General features: G+C 47.8%; 1 protein-coding gene across 1 annotated transcript; it reads left to right on the forward strand.

The window, feature by feature from the left end:
• Positions 1 to 4,045: 4,045 nt before the first annotated feature.
• Positions 4,046 to 7,606, forward strand: LOC119285559 (14 kDa zinc-binding protein-like). Its single transcript, XM_037564858.1, has 5 exons — positions 4,046 to 4,167; positions 5,766 to 5,823; positions 6,942 to 7,031; positions 7,175 to 7,292; positions 7,407 to 7,606. The coding sequence occupies exons 1-5, from the start codon at positions 4,112 to 4,114 to the stop codon at positions 7,472 to 7,474; spliced, it is 390 nt and encodes a 129-aa protein (XP_037420755.1). The 5' UTR covers positions 4,046 to 4,111; the 3' UTR covers positions 7,475 to 7,606.
• The last annotated feature ends 7,761 nt before the right edge of the window (positions 7,607 to 15,367 follow it).

The raw sequence follows: 15,367 nt of genomic DNA on the forward strand, positions 1-15,367 counted from the left end.
ACTTATATTTAAAAAGTTATAGCCAGTCAAAGTTTAGTCAAAAATCTGTTTTTAATAAAAAACAGAAAAAGAGAAACAGTTCGTGGGCTTACGTTTTCCCCTTAGCGAAGACGTATTCGGTGGAATACGCTTCCACTTAAGCCAGCACGGGTCGACTCGTGGGTCACTGATAGTGGGTCCCTTGGGCCCACTGGTCAGGTTTGACCAGTCGCCACGCCTCCTTCCTCCTCTGTCTGAGCGGAGGCGGAGCTCCGGCGACCAACGTCGGCGATTGGCGGCTCCTCGCGGGGCTCCGACGGCGGGAACATGTTCACCGCACTAGGATGATCCTCCCGGTGGTCGAGAGGGTCGCGGAGACGAAGGGGGTCGCCGGCGGCGAGCTCTGCGGCGGACGGCATCTTCGGGAACAATTGGGTCTTGGCCTATTGTGGCTCCCAGTCGAAGCTGAGAGGTTGGGTAGCTCCACACGGTCGAGGGGAGTCGGATGGTGGCGCTGGAAGGACTAGGAAGGCCCTGCTCGTGATGGACGGGGCCGGAGTGTGGCGGCGGCCGAACTGACCGGAGACAAGGAAGAAGGTCTCCCTCCGTCGATTGCTGACTGTGGGGGCTCTAGAGGGATGGCCTGAGGTCGCCTGATGGTCTGGACGAGCTCGGGGTCCCTATTTATAGCGTAACTAGGTTGGTTCCACGGCAGGTGGGGATAAGATCGACGGTGAGCTGCTTCTGTGGCCGTAGACGACATGGCGATGCATGGGGCGGCTTGGAGGAGCGAATGGATGAGCTCGGGCTGTTCAGGGGCGAGATGGTGCGCGGTTGTGGCTCGGGCGGCGCCGTCTATGGCAGGAGCCTGCTGCGGCCGTCCGCTAGCTGCCATGGCCGACCTGACGGTGGCGCTGCGGGGCTCCAGGGGTGGCTTGGATGGTTCTGATGAGTGGATGAGGACAGGGCGTGGCCCTGCGGGCGAGCAAAGGCCAGGGGCGCAAGGGTGAGCGAACGCGGCGACTCGGGCGCACACACGCACACCATGTGCTTGGCAAAATGCCAAGGCAAGTTAGAGGCTAGGATTAGGCTGGAAATCAATAGGGCTAGATTAGAGGTAGCTAGGAGATTAGTGGACATGGCTGCTGGGTCAGGGGATCAAGTCCACATTGTAAACTAAAAACTATGCCAAAACTGGCCACGCACACAAGGTGCTCGACAGAATGCCATGGGCACCTGGGCATCTCTTCTGGTAGCCAAAATCTCCAGATCAGAGTCTCCTTACATGTAGGTGATGGTGGCAAGGTTAGTTTGGCAAAACCAGAAACTTGTTAGTGCAAGTTTTTGAGAAAACCAAATCTAGACAGAAAATAAAGGTCATTAATGCATGGACCAAAAATAATCAAATGGTTCCCAAATCCTGGACTTAAGGGTTTGGTAGGGTGTACTTCAAGCAGGACAAATCCCAAGGCAACAAGAGCAAGATAAAATATGGTTGCAGTATAAATCATCAAACTGGACCAGAATGAAGATGAGGATGGTTTGCTCAAATTTTTCAAAGAACACCAATGGGTTTTTGCGTAAAGTTGAATTATACACTACTACTAACATCCCCAAATTTTGGTGGAATTTTTAAATAAGTTTATCAAAGCGTTGTAGTGCAAAAGGGACTCCAAAGCTTATGAAAAACCACTTTAAAAGAAATAAAGCTCAGGAAAAATATTTGTAGAAATAATTCCACTGATAGAAGAAATGTTCTTGGGAAGATATACAAGTCCAACAATATTTTTGAAAGGTTTTTACTTAGGGTGAAAACTCCACAATTCAGGAGAAAAGAGTGGTTCTGAATTAAAAGAAAATCCAGAAAATAAAAATTTAATTTACCATGGCAAAATTTTAATTAATAAATCATGGTTAAATTTTTGGGGTGTTACACAAGTAGAGGCATGCTATGGACACTCTATTTGTCTATGTATTCACACATGTACTAAGTTTCTGGTTAATACAATTCTAGAATGAATAATAAACATTTATCATGATATAAGAAAATACAAAAAACAACTTTATTATTGCCTCTAGGACATATTTTCTTCACTCTCCTCTCTCTTCATTAGAAGAGGCCAACAAACATCAGCTTTTAAGTATGATGTTGGATGGTCGGCGCCCCGCCGGATGTTCGCAGACACGTCCAGATGTGTCCATAGATATTTGATGATGTTCATATGGTGACTAGGGTTGGAGATGCCCTAGGCATCCATCTTGGTCCCCTTCTGCTATCAGAAACCTCCCTCCTTCCCCTTGTCACCCACTAGCGGAGTTAGCCCACTGGGCCTAGGCAAACCAAGAGCGGGAACTGATCATATTATTATTATTATTATTATTATTATTTAGGCCTTGCAACCCAAGGTGGCCCATTCCCTGAGCGGGTTGTGCCCCACCCGACCACCCCTAGCTCCGCCACTAGTGTCACCCACTCCTGGCGAAAGGGGGAGCCTACCCACCATCGCTCGGCCTCCTCCCTCCTATCCTCTTGCCATCGCCGGCAAAGCCCGAGCGGGTGCCAGTGAAGGTGGCGATGGGGCGTTTCTCGTTTTTATAGCTCGTGGAGAGGCTTGGCTGGTGAAGCGGGGGTGGCGGCGGTGTGTGACGCTCAGTGAAGTGGCGCAAGTGGGTGTTGGGCACGGAGGTGCGGCGGCGTGGTACTGTGCCGAGATGTTGGACGGCTGCAACAGGGTATGTTCGTTGTGACAGTGACTACACGGTGAGGGCATGGCCCAGATCTTGTGGTGCTGTGACGGCGGGGCGGCGCGGCGGCCACCTCTCGCTGGCGTGCTTCTCAGGGCCGTTGCGACTGCGGGGATCAGGACTGATTCAGAGTTTGGCGGCGTTGCTCCGAGGTGCGATCTATGGATGCCTGCTTGAGCTAGATGGCATGTATGTGCAGCGGCGGCGGTGGATTTTCTGGCCGGGCCAACATCGATGGCCATGATCCCTTGTGTAGATACTCAAATGACAACGTCGGCCTGCTACATCCTAATATGGTGGTTCTTTGCTCCGGCACACAAGTGAGAACATGGTCTTGCGCTGTTGGATGATTGGCGCGACGAGACATGAGATCTTGGATCTTTAGATGTGGTGCCAACGACGAATATGTATTGCTGCCCGATCTTGGATCTTGGATCTTCAGATCTAGAACGACGGAGCATGAGTTGGGATTTTGGTGGTGCCGGTGACCTTTCTCGCTCAATTTTCGTTACAAATGTGTGTCGACGACCTTCGTTGTTCATAGCTTTTGGTGGCGACAGACTCTTGTCGCAACTGGACTGAGTGCTTGTGTGAGTGCGTGACATCTCACATCAAGACCGTGCTAGGTACACAACTGGTGGGATCATCGAAAGTGGTGGCGACAACATATGATGACTTTGATTTGATGGTGCTTCTCAAGTACCGGTCTAGAGCTCCAGGGTGAAAACCGAAGGTCTAACTTTCAATGATTGGATCTTGCGAGGGTGTCGCTTGTGCGTTTTTTTTTTTCACGTAGGCGTTGATATTGGGGACCTTTTCGTTGTACTTGTGAGGTCAAGAGATGGTTGATGCGTATATGATCGTCTTTGTAGCTCGTTGATCAATGTTTTGATCGCTTCAGTTTTTTCTTTTCTTTTCTTATTACCCCATCTTCGATCTTGTATAGCTTTGCTAGTTGCCCATGTGATTTTTGTATGTGCATTGATATTGACTGTGTATATTTTAACTATGCAGAGACTATATGTCCTCATTGTGTTTGTATTTCTTTTTATTTGCGGGGTGTTGTATTGCTTTGATACTTCATCTTAAATTAATATAAAATCAAGCCTTTGTAAAAAGTAAATCTACTCCCTTTGCATAACGAAAGAAAATAAGCATGTGATGTTCCTCCTTCTCCCCAATCTTTGCATGATCCTTCTTCCTTCCCTCTCCCGAAATATCCCCCTTTCTTTATTTAATACTTTCTTGTTACTTCTGCCGTATTTAGAATTTTGAAGTGCAAAGCAGTAAATTGATCAGGTACCGAGGGTTTCGGCCTCCCGTGCTCTTTATCTACCAAGCTCCAGGGGGCGACCATCACCAACCAGGTGCTCGAGGAGGTCGATCGATGGCGTCGGAGAAAGACGCGGCGCTCGCCGCCGTGCCCAACGACAACCCCACCATGTGAGACCCTACCCTGTACCCCTCTCTCCTCCTCTCGCAAGGCCCGCACCCGCACCAATCCGTTGCTATCTTAATTGTTCCGGCGCTGACTGCTCGATCTGTCGGATTGCGCTTCGCTGGCAAAAGCCGTGACATTATAGATTTTGGTGGTTTGAGATGTTGCGATTTGTCACTACTGTCTCGAGTAATTGTGCGGGGATTGATGAATTTGTAGTATTTGAAATGGGTAATGCGGGAACTGTACATGATGTGCGGTTTCAGTACTACTAGGTGTGAGGAGGAGGAGGTTAGCCTTGATAGACAGGTGGTACCTCGAAAGGACACCTTTCGATATTTGGGGTCAATGTTGCAGGAGGATGGGGGTATTGATGAAGATGTGAACTATCGAATCAAAGCCGGATGGATGAAGTGGCGCCAAGCTTCTGGCATTTTCTGTGACAAGAGAGTGCCACAAAAGCTAAAAGGCAAGTTCTACAGGACGGCGGTTCGACCCGCAATGTTGTATGGCGCGGAGTGTTGGCCGACTAAAAGGCGATATGTTCAACAGTTAGGTGTGGCGGAGAAGCGTATGTTGAGATGGATGTGTGGCCACACAAGGAAGAATTGAGTCCGGAATGATGATATACGAGATAGAGTTGGGGTAGCACCAATTGAGGAGAAGCTTGTCCAACATCGTCTGAGATGGTTTGGGCATATTCAGCGCAGTCCTCCAGAAACTCCAGTGCATAGCGGACGACTAAAGCGTGCGGAGAATGTCAAGAAAGGGCGGGGTAGACCGAATTTGATATGGGAGGAGTTCGTTAAGAGAGACCTGAAGGATTGGAGTATCACCAAAGAGCTAGCTATGGACAGGGGTGCGTGAAAGTTTGCTATCCATGTGCCAGAGCCATGAGTTGGTTGCGAGATCTTATGGGTTTCACCTCTAGCCTACCCCAACTTGTTTGGGACTAAAGGCTTTTTTGTTGTTGTTGTTGTTGTTGAAATGGGTAGTGAAGGATCAGTGAACTAGTTTTGTCCCCAAGCTTCCCCAATGGATTGTGTGCTGCTGGATTGCTGGGAGATCATCAGTGATGCTATTATAACTCGTAGTCGTCGTATTCCTTTACCAACTTGAACATTTGCAACCTGCAAAACCGAGTGCAAATCGGAGCCTGTCCAGTAACGAAATAGAACTATATGGGACATTAGTGCAAGCCATTTGTTAACGAAATGGTTCACCGTGTTGGCTATTGATTTGCAGCAGTAGTCCACTTTTGGCTTCATCAGTTGAACTATACCGCTGCTGGTATTGTGCTTTTATGTTCATAGTAATTATCTTTGTAACTAATCTGAAATATTTGCTAAAACTTCAAAATTGACAACAGTAGCTTCATGTTTTGCTACTAATTTGTTAATGGAGGAGTAAGGAACATGCCCTGGGTTAATGGGACATATTGTACTGTTATCAACACTTAGTGCTAGTTATTTCCCAGTTACAGAATTGGCTTGCTGAATAGATCAACTATGCCTATAAGGATGTGAAGAAGTCAGTATTTAAATTATGTATAGCAAAGCCTTTGAGCAGGTGCATCAATTTCTGACATATATTGCATGTGCAGATTTGACAAGATCATCAAAAAGGAGATACCTTCTACAGTGGTGTATGAGGATGAGAAGGTATTGTGTAGTAATATTTGCCCTTTTCCATAGTCAGTTAGGACGGACAATATTTTAGTGATGATGACTGATGCAAGGTTGGACTATCAGTATTAATGAAATATCCTTCATTGAAACTAGAGTGGATGTACATACATTGAGTTCACTAGAGAAGAATGGGTTTTGTTAGAATATTACAGAGATGCAATTCATGCCATATAACCCCTTGAATAACTTGGGTTGTGTTGTATCAAGAGTTAGGTTATAAAGGATTACATACAGTTGCTTTAGGAACTAGGACGGTTTCATCTAGTTAATGAACTAGAGGGCTTGGCAACATAGCAGTTCAGCTATAATCATGGTTAGAAAATTGCTAGGCGTAAATTCCTAGTTTTGCGTATACCCGGCGCCTATCTTTCCCAAGCGCACACATATACATGCTCAGTATAAGTGCACGCCTAGCAGCACCTAAGCTAGGTGTTCTGTTGCCATGCTAGAGCCTAAGAATGCTTAAGCGCACACATATTAGTACTTTTTTTAATCATTGGCTATGACGATGTTACTACTTACTACTGTTGTTCAAGTCATTCTTGGACTGCACGTACCAATGGTTGGAATTCACAATATAGTTAAGCCTTAGTGGTTACCTGGCATTCTGAATCTTCCCTTTGTGTGGAGTTGTTGAGTTTTTTATTAATTTCAGATAAAAGTATGGAGTAACTGTTATAAATGGACCCATGGTTTACACTGAGACCATGCATTATGCTACTCATAGATGCCCGGACCCCATGTAGACACACAGCATGTACACAGAATTTTATGATAAGTGCATACCAAAAATTTAGTTGCCCCCCTCCATGTTCACTCACTTGCAGATTGGTATGGACCAATGGAAAATAGCGGTAAATTTCTAGTTCTGCCAGTTGATCCACTCATCCATGCCCTGCTATGAATTTGACATTAACATTCTTTGGAGGGCCTTACGCTATATACTTAAAAATACTTACATCTTTGAAGTCCAGTCTTCTGTTCTTATGTTTTTGGCTGAACACTTGAGTTTTGTTATTTCTTCTCTATACTGCATCTGCTACTGTACCATATACTTGAAAATAAATTTAATCCGTGGGTTCATTTTCCAGGTCCTCGCTTTCAGAGACATAAATCCTCAAGCTCCGACCCACATTGTAATCATTCCCAAAGTCAAGGATGGATTAACCGGCCTTTCAAAGGTAATGTTGAACTGTTCATCCATAATTGCAGTTTAAGTTTTCCAATTTAATCCAACTGCTCATCATATAGTAGATCCATTAAAGTTTCCTGGAATTTAATGTGCTTGGGAGAAAATGGTTTTCATTTATAATAATTTCTCCAGGCAGAAGAGAGGCATGTAGAGATACTTGGCTGCCTCCTCTACGCTGCAAAAGTTATCGCAAAGCAGGAAGGACTTGAAGATGGCTACCGTATTGTCATCAATGATGGCCCTAGTGGATGTATGCCCCCAGTTCAATGTGCTATTGGTTTTTAACACCTATTCTTTTTTTGCGGGGGTAACACCTATTCTTGTGCCCAGTTGTCCACCAATCACCTGATATCTATGTTTGCAGGTCAATCTGTTTACCACATCCATGTCCATCTCCTTGGAGGGAGGCAGATGAACTGGCCCCCAGGCTAAAGAAGCTCTTGGTTGTCGGTCAATCTTCATGGCAGCTATGTCCTTTGCATCTCAATCGAATAATTCCTGTAATTGACATAACAGTCTGTGCGAGGAACATTTGCTCTATCTATGGAATTGCCGAAACCATCCTGCTATGAATGTATGGACAAGAAACTTGAAGCTGAACTCGGCTCATTGATGTGTGTTGTGTTCTTTCTATTCAGTCTGCTATTTTACTTGTTTAGTACTCCCTCCGTCCCATAATATAAGAGCTTAGTGTCAAAAATGCTCTTATATTATGGATTGAAGGAGTAGTTCTGGTTACCGGTGTTACTTATATTCCTGTGATGCATCACGATCTTTATGTCTGCATGCTTGATCCTTGTTCGTGTCCATAGTACTTTAGTGATCTAAACGCTTTTATATTTCTTTACAAAGGGAGTACATCACTAGCCGAATGAACCTGCTGGTGTGTGCCCTCTCATATCAGGATGGTCTGCCTATGGTGTGAACATTTGACAGTGCTTTAGGGATCCTTTTCGGCAGACGTCTCTTCAGATTTTAAGTCTTAGCTAACCCCTTGGATTACAATATCTGATGATTATGACCCTGGGTCTCCGGGATCTAGATACTATGTGATACTGTGCAGACCCTTGTCTGACAGGTTCAGTGTAGAGTGCAATGTACGTGAAACCGGCCAACGTGCTGGTGTGGCCGTATGGTTGCAATTGTCATTAGTGGGTGAATATAATAACAGAGGCAATGCATCTACTTTGATTACCTCCTTAATCGATATAAAGGTACCCAAGGAAAAACATGCCCCTCTGTTACTACTGTGTACTGAAACAGGAAACCGCGTTTGTGACAGTTGTTCTTGACGTTGCTCGCTCTCACACACAATATATGCTGCTCCAAGATGCTTCTCTTGACACTTCAAGAGAACAACAACTCGATAAGCACAATGGCAAGCCTCGTCGCCACTCTCCTGCACCTCTTCTCCCTCTTGGTCGTCGCCGCCGCAAAGGCCATCCGCCGCCTCATCGGGTGGGCACGTCCGGTGTCCTCCTGCCCGCCGGTGCAGGAATGCTGGGAGGCAGAGGTGTGCTCCACGGTGCTACCCGTGACGCGGTGCGGTGAGCAGCGTGGAGCGGGGCGCGAACGCTGCGTGATCTGCCTGGGCGGCATGGAGGAGGGCGACGAGGCGAGGGTGCTCAGGTGCCAGCATCTGTTCCACCGCTGCTGCCTCGACTGGTGGCTGGCTGCGCGGCCGGGGGCGACGTGCCCGCTCTGCCGTGGCAAGCTCCTCACGGTCACAGCTGCCAAGCACGCCGGGGAAGAGGAGGAGAGGAGCATCGAGGGGATGTGCATGGTCATGCTCATGGCCTACGTGCATAGCCGTACTTCGGTTCCGGCGGTTTAACACGCATCTGTCACGGTGGACGGCGACGGGCCCAACGGCCTGAACGATGTGGACGCCACTCGTCCTATCCGTCCCGTGGGATTTATTGTTGTAATGGTACTTCTATATTCTTTTTTTTTAACAAGGCAAAAGACTTGCCAATTTCATTAATTTTTTTTTGAAGGTCACCAGGGGAGGGCGAAGCCTTCCACCTGAATTTTCTTTTTCCTTTATTGATTCACACACCCGGGGGAAACAAGGTTTTTACAGCGAGAGGGAGAGGAGGGACAGCACCCCCCAGACGCACAGCTCGCGTCAGGATAGGGTGGGGGGAGTTCGAGCCCTCCCCCGCGGTAGACAAGTCGACTAGCCAGAGTGCGTGAACAGCAGCAACCACCTGTCGGTGCACGGCCGGTCAGCCACCTTCAGGCGCCCCCTCCACAGGGCCGCGTCCTCCCTGCAGCAGCCGAGGAGACGAGTGAGGGAGGGCGGCTCGGCCCGGAAGACCACCGCGTTTCTGTGCTTCCAAAGCTGCCAGCAGCACAGCAGGACAAAGGACGCGGTAGCAGCTTCGCCGGCCACGGCACGAACGTCCAGGTCCTGCAGAGCCCCAACATTGTAGCCACGTTCGGCCACCTCGAGCCCAATGGATCGCCAGAACGAATGCGCGAAAGGACAGGTAAAAATCATGTGATCAGCCGTCTCGAGCACATCGCCGCAGATGGGGCACGCCGCCTCCTCCGCAGTGACGATGGTTTTTCAGAGGAGGACGCCCCACGTGTGCACCCTTCGCTGGACAAGGAGCCAGCCGAAGAAACGGACGCGAGAGGGAGCAGCGCACCCCCAGATGAACTCGGCAAAAGCGGCCTGCACCCCACCGAATCTCTCTAGAGCGTAGACAGCTGCTGCTGCAATGCCTCCCGGGGACCCGGGCACAACACCGAGCTCCACACGTCATTTCCTGGGGTCGGGACGACCCCGTCCATGAGCGTCAGGAGGGTGACCCGCTCCGCCGCACCGGCTGTGGTGAGCCTGGGCACGAGCGCACTGTCCAGTCCGTGGGAGTGCACCCACCACACCGTGACCTCCGGTTCAGTCGCGTGCGAGAGAAGGGCGGGGAAGGCCGCCGCGACAGCTCCACACGGGAGCCAGTTATCAAACCAGAAGGATGTACGCCTCCCGTCTCGGACCCCCACCGTCGTAAGTCCGCGGTAGAGCGGAAGGAGACTGCTGAGAGCCTTGCCGTGCTCCCCGGTCGTCCGGGCGACCGATCCGGAGAGGAGGGACCGCCCCGCGAGCTCGGCCCAAACCCACGTCGCCCACCGCGACGAGGCGGAGCAGGCATGGAGCCGATGCAGCATCTTGATCAGCAGGCAGCGGTTCTGCGTCGCGAGGTCGCGAACCCCTAAGCCGCCCTCCGCCTTGGATCGGCAGACCCTCTCCCATGCCACCAGGCATTGAGCGCCAGAGGCGCGTTCAGCCGCGTTCCAGAGGAAGGCGTGGCGAAGCGAGTCCAGGGCCTTGATCACCGTCGGCGGGAGCAACATAGCCGCCATAGCGTACGTGGGAAGAGCATCCAGGACGACATTGATGAGGACGAGCCGCCCGGCAGGGGAGAAGAGGCGCGCCCGCCAACCCGAAAGGTACTTGTCGACTTTGGCGATCATGGGGAGGAAATCCGCGGAGCAGAGTTTCTCCCATGAGAGCGGGAGCCCGAGGTAGGCCTGCGGGAATCCTTGGACATCGCAGCCAAGAGCGCCGACGGTGATGTCCAGTGATACGTCTCCAACGTATCTATAATTTTTGATTGCTCTATGCTATATTATCTACAGTTTTGGACTATATTGGGCTTTATTTTCCACTTTTATATTATTTTTGGGACTAACCTATTAACCGGAGGCCCAGCCCAGAATTGTTGTTTTTTTGCCTATTTCAGTGTTTCGGATAAACAGAATATCAAACGGAGTCCAAACGGAATAAAATCTTCGGGAACGTGATTTTCTCACCGAACGTGATCCAGGAGACTTGGACCCTGCTCCAAGGAACAAAAGAGGCGGTCACGAGGGTGGGGGCACCCTCCCTAGGGCGTGCCCCTGCCTCGTGGGCCCCTCATTGCTCCTCCGGCGTACTTCTTCCTCCTATATATACACACGTACCCCCCAACGATCAGAACCGGAGCCAAAAACCTAATTCCACCGCCGCAACTTTCTATATCCACGAGATCCCATCTTGGGGCCTGTTCCGGAGCTCCGCCGGAAGAGGGCCGTCATCACGGAGGGCTTCTACATCATCATAGCCTCTCCGATGAAGTGTGAGTAGTTTACCTCAGACCTTCGGGTCCATAGTTAGTAGCTAGATGGCTTCTTCTCTCTCTTTGAATCTCAATACAAAGTTCACCCCCTCTCTTGTGGAGATCTATTCGATGTAATCTTCTTTTTGCGGTGTGTTTGTTGAGATTGATGAATTGTGGGTTTATGATCAAGTCTATCTATGAATAATATTTGAATCTTCTCTGAATTCTTTTATGTATGATTGGTTATCTTTGCAAGTCTCTTCGAATTATCTGTTTGGTTTGGCCAACTAGATTGGTAGTTCTTGCCATGGGAGAAGTGCTTAGCTTTGGGTTCGATCTTGCGGTGTCCTTACCCAGTGACAGAAGGGGCAGCAAGGCACGTATTGTATCATTGCCATCGAGGATAACAAGATGGGGTTTATTTCATATTGCATGAATTTATCTCTCTACATCATGTCATCTTTCTTAAGGCGTTACTCTATTTTTAACTTAATACTCTAGATGCATGCTGGATAGCGGTCGGTGAGTGGAGTAATAGTAGTAGATGCAGAATCGTTTCGATCTACTTGTCACGGACGTGATGCCTATATACATGATCATGCCTAGATATTCTCATAACTATGCTCAATTCTGTCAATTGCTCAACAGTAATTTGTTCACCCACCGTAGAATACTTATGCTCTTGAGAGAAGCCACTAGTGAAACCTATGGCCCCCGGGTCTATTCTCATCATATCAATCTCCATCACTTTAATCTTGCTTTGCTTTTACTTTTTACTTTGCATCTTTATACCAAAAATACCAAAAATATTATATCTATCAGATCTCACTCTCGTAAGTGACCGTGAAGGGATTGACAACCCCTAATCGCGTTGGTTGCGAGTAGCTATCGTTTTGTGCAGGTACGAGGGACTTAAGCGTGGCCTCTGTAACGCCCTCAATGCGGCTATATCTCCTACGTGTCGAAGCACGACTTAGAGGCATAACCGCATTGAAAGCAATGTCGCAAGTAAGGTAATCTTCACAACATCCCATGTAATATAGATAATAAAGGGAAAAGTACATAGTTGGCTTACACTCGCCACGTCAAACAAAGTACATAAATAGCATTACATCAACCAATACAATCATGGTCCGACTACGGTACCAAAATAAAAGATCAACCCAACATGCGACACGGTCCCGATCGCCCCAACTGGGCACCACTACTGATCATCAGGGAAAGACACATAGTAACGACGTGAGTCTTCGTCGAACTCCCACTTGAGCTCAAGCGCATCATCTAGAACAGAGTCATTAGGCCCTGCATCTGGTTTGGAAGTAATCTGTGAGCCACAGGGACTCAGCAATCTCGCACCCTTGCGATCAAGACTATTTAAGCTTATAGGTAAGACAAGGTAATATGTGGAGCTGCAGCAAGCGACTAGCATATATGGTGGCTAACCTGTTCGCAAAAGAGAGCGAGAAGAGAAGGCAAAGCACGAACGACGAACTATAGAACATCCTGCGGCAAACATTACTCCAACACCGTGTTCACTTCCCGGACTCCGCCGAGAAGAGACCATCACGGTAACACACAGTTGATTCATTTTAATTAAGTTAAGATTCAAGTTATCTACAATCGGACATTAACAAATTCCCATCTGCCCATAACCGCGGGCACGACTTTCAAAAGTTTAAATCCCTGCAGGGGAGTCCCAACTTAGCCCATGACAAGCTCTCACGGTCAACGAAGGATATACCTGACATTCCGATCAGACTCGGTATCCCGGTTCTACAAGACAACTTCGACAAGTTAAAACAAATCCAGCAACACCGCTCGAATGTGCCGACAAATCCCAATAGGAGCTGCACATATCTCGTTCTCAGGGCACACTCAGATGAACACTACGTACAACTAAAACCAAACCTCGAGTTTCCCCGAGGTGGCGCTGCAAGTGGCTCTGTTTGGACCAACACTCAGAGGAGCACTGGCCCGGGGGGGTTTAAATAAGATGACCCTCGGGCTCCGGAAACCCAATGGAAAAAGAGGCTAGGTGGCAAATGGTAAAACCAAGGTTGGGCATTGCTAGAGGAGTTTTATTCAAGGCGAACTGTCAAGGGGTTCCCATTATCACCCAACCACGTAAGGAACGCAAAATCCGGGAACATAACACTGATATGACGGAAACTAGGGCGGCAAGAGTGGAACAAAACACTAGGCAAAAGGCCGAGCCTTCCACCCTTTACCAAGTATATAGATGCATTAAGATAACATCGCAATATAATGATATCCCAACAAGTAAATAAATGTTCCAACAAGGAACGGCCTTCAATCTTCACCTGCAACTAGCAACGCTATAAGAGGGGCTGAGCAAAGCGGTAACATAGCCAATCAATGGTTTGCTAGGACATGGTGGGTTAGAGGTTTGACATGGCAATTTGGGAGGCATGATAAGCAAGTGGTAGGCATCGTACCATAGGCATAGCAAAAGAGCGAGCATCTAGCAGAGCAAAGATAGAAGTGATTTCGAGGGTATGATCATCTTGCCTGCAAAGTTGTCAGAGTTGACTGGATCCTCGAAATCAAACTCAATGGGCTCCTAGTTAGCGAACTCGTCTCCCGGCTCTACCCAAACAAGACAAACAAGCACAAGGAACACAATCAACCACGTGCAAAGCTCAAACAACATGATGCAAACATGGTATGCTATGCGGGATGTGATATGTGATGCATATGAAAGATTTGACAAGGAATGAATGAACCTGGCCTCAACTTGGAAATCCAAGTGTGCCACTAGAAAGGTGAGGTGATTTCGGTTGAAATCGGTATAAAGAACACCGGAATCGGATGCACGGTTTGAAAATGCCAAGCAATTCAAATATGGCACCGGTCTGCGATAAACAGCAAGTAGCCATCTAAATGCATCAAGATAATTATGCTACTGCACTCAAACATGGCAGGAATCCATTCATAATGCTTAACAAAAGATGAACACTGAGCTACGGCCAATTCATCCATTAACAGGTTCAAACAAGCATGGCAAAAGTGCAATTGGTAAACAAATTTCAGACTTAGTGAAATTAACACAAGCCTGGAATTTCAGATCAGGTAGCACACTTTGGAGCAAGAAAACTATCTGCTACAGGAACTTAACATGGCAAAGCAAGGCATGACATGAAGCTACTCAAAGAGCTTAACAAAAGTCCCTTAGTGACCTTGAGCCAAAAGGGATCAGAAAATACAATTGCAAGCATGTGAACATGGCAAAAACATAATCAGATCACAGACTTTGTGAAAAACTGGAACATGCAAATATCTTAACGAGTAGGCATGTTCACGAGCTCGATGCACTCACTACAGAGCATGTCATGACAATCTAAGCATACACCCATCAAGAATACACATTGTATAAGATAGACATGGCAAGAACAACAACATAGCATGCACGGATCAACTACCACATCCTCGGCAAAATCGCTAACAAGTAGACAATCTGCCCAGATTCACGAAATAGCAAAAGTAGAGCCTGATTGACTCAATATAGGGTGCTCCATAATTGCAAACAAAGACACAGATGAATAGAGCACTACAAGATTAACAAAACATCCTTACTGATCATCCTCAAAAGAGGCACGGATCACTAGGAAACAACAGAACATATGGCATATTAATAAAAACAGATCAAGGACTTGGTGGAATTTCTAAGTCCCTGAAATCAGCATTAACGAATGCACCACTTTGCAAGCTTGTGCTAGTCACCGCACATATCAAAAAAAATATAGATGGCACCTCTGTAAAGATGGCAAAGCATATAACAAAACACATGTAGAGCTCAGGAGCATATAATGCACACAATAATCATGGCAAAAATGACAAATAGCTATTTGATGCAGCAGATCTGACAATTATCTCAAATAGCTCTCTTCCAACAGCATTTCGGGCATCAAGATAAGCTCAAATGAAAATGATGCAATGAGATGAAATGATGTACTCTCCGAGACGAACATTTTGATATGCTACTCGCCCAAAACGGAGCTACGGATGCGGAGATATAGCATGATGAACATTGCAAAATAATTAGGGTTTGAGGGATAAAAGTCAACCCGAGATCCGGATCTGGATCTGAGGTGGTACTGTAGCTCGCCGGGGTACTGTAGCACGAGCTCGTCGGAGATGGCCAGAATTCGTCGACGACGACGGTGCGGCGGCGGCGGACGGAGAGGCGGCGAGGCGAGGT

The sequence above is a fragment of the Triticum dicoccoides genome, chromosome 4A (assembly GCF_002162155.2).
Source record: "Triticum dicoccoides isolate Atlit2015 ecotype Zavitan chromosome 4A, WEW_v2.0, whole genome shotgun sequence".
NCBI lineage: Eukaryota > Viridiplantae > Streptophyta > Magnoliopsida > Poales > Poaceae > Triticum > Triticum dicoccoides.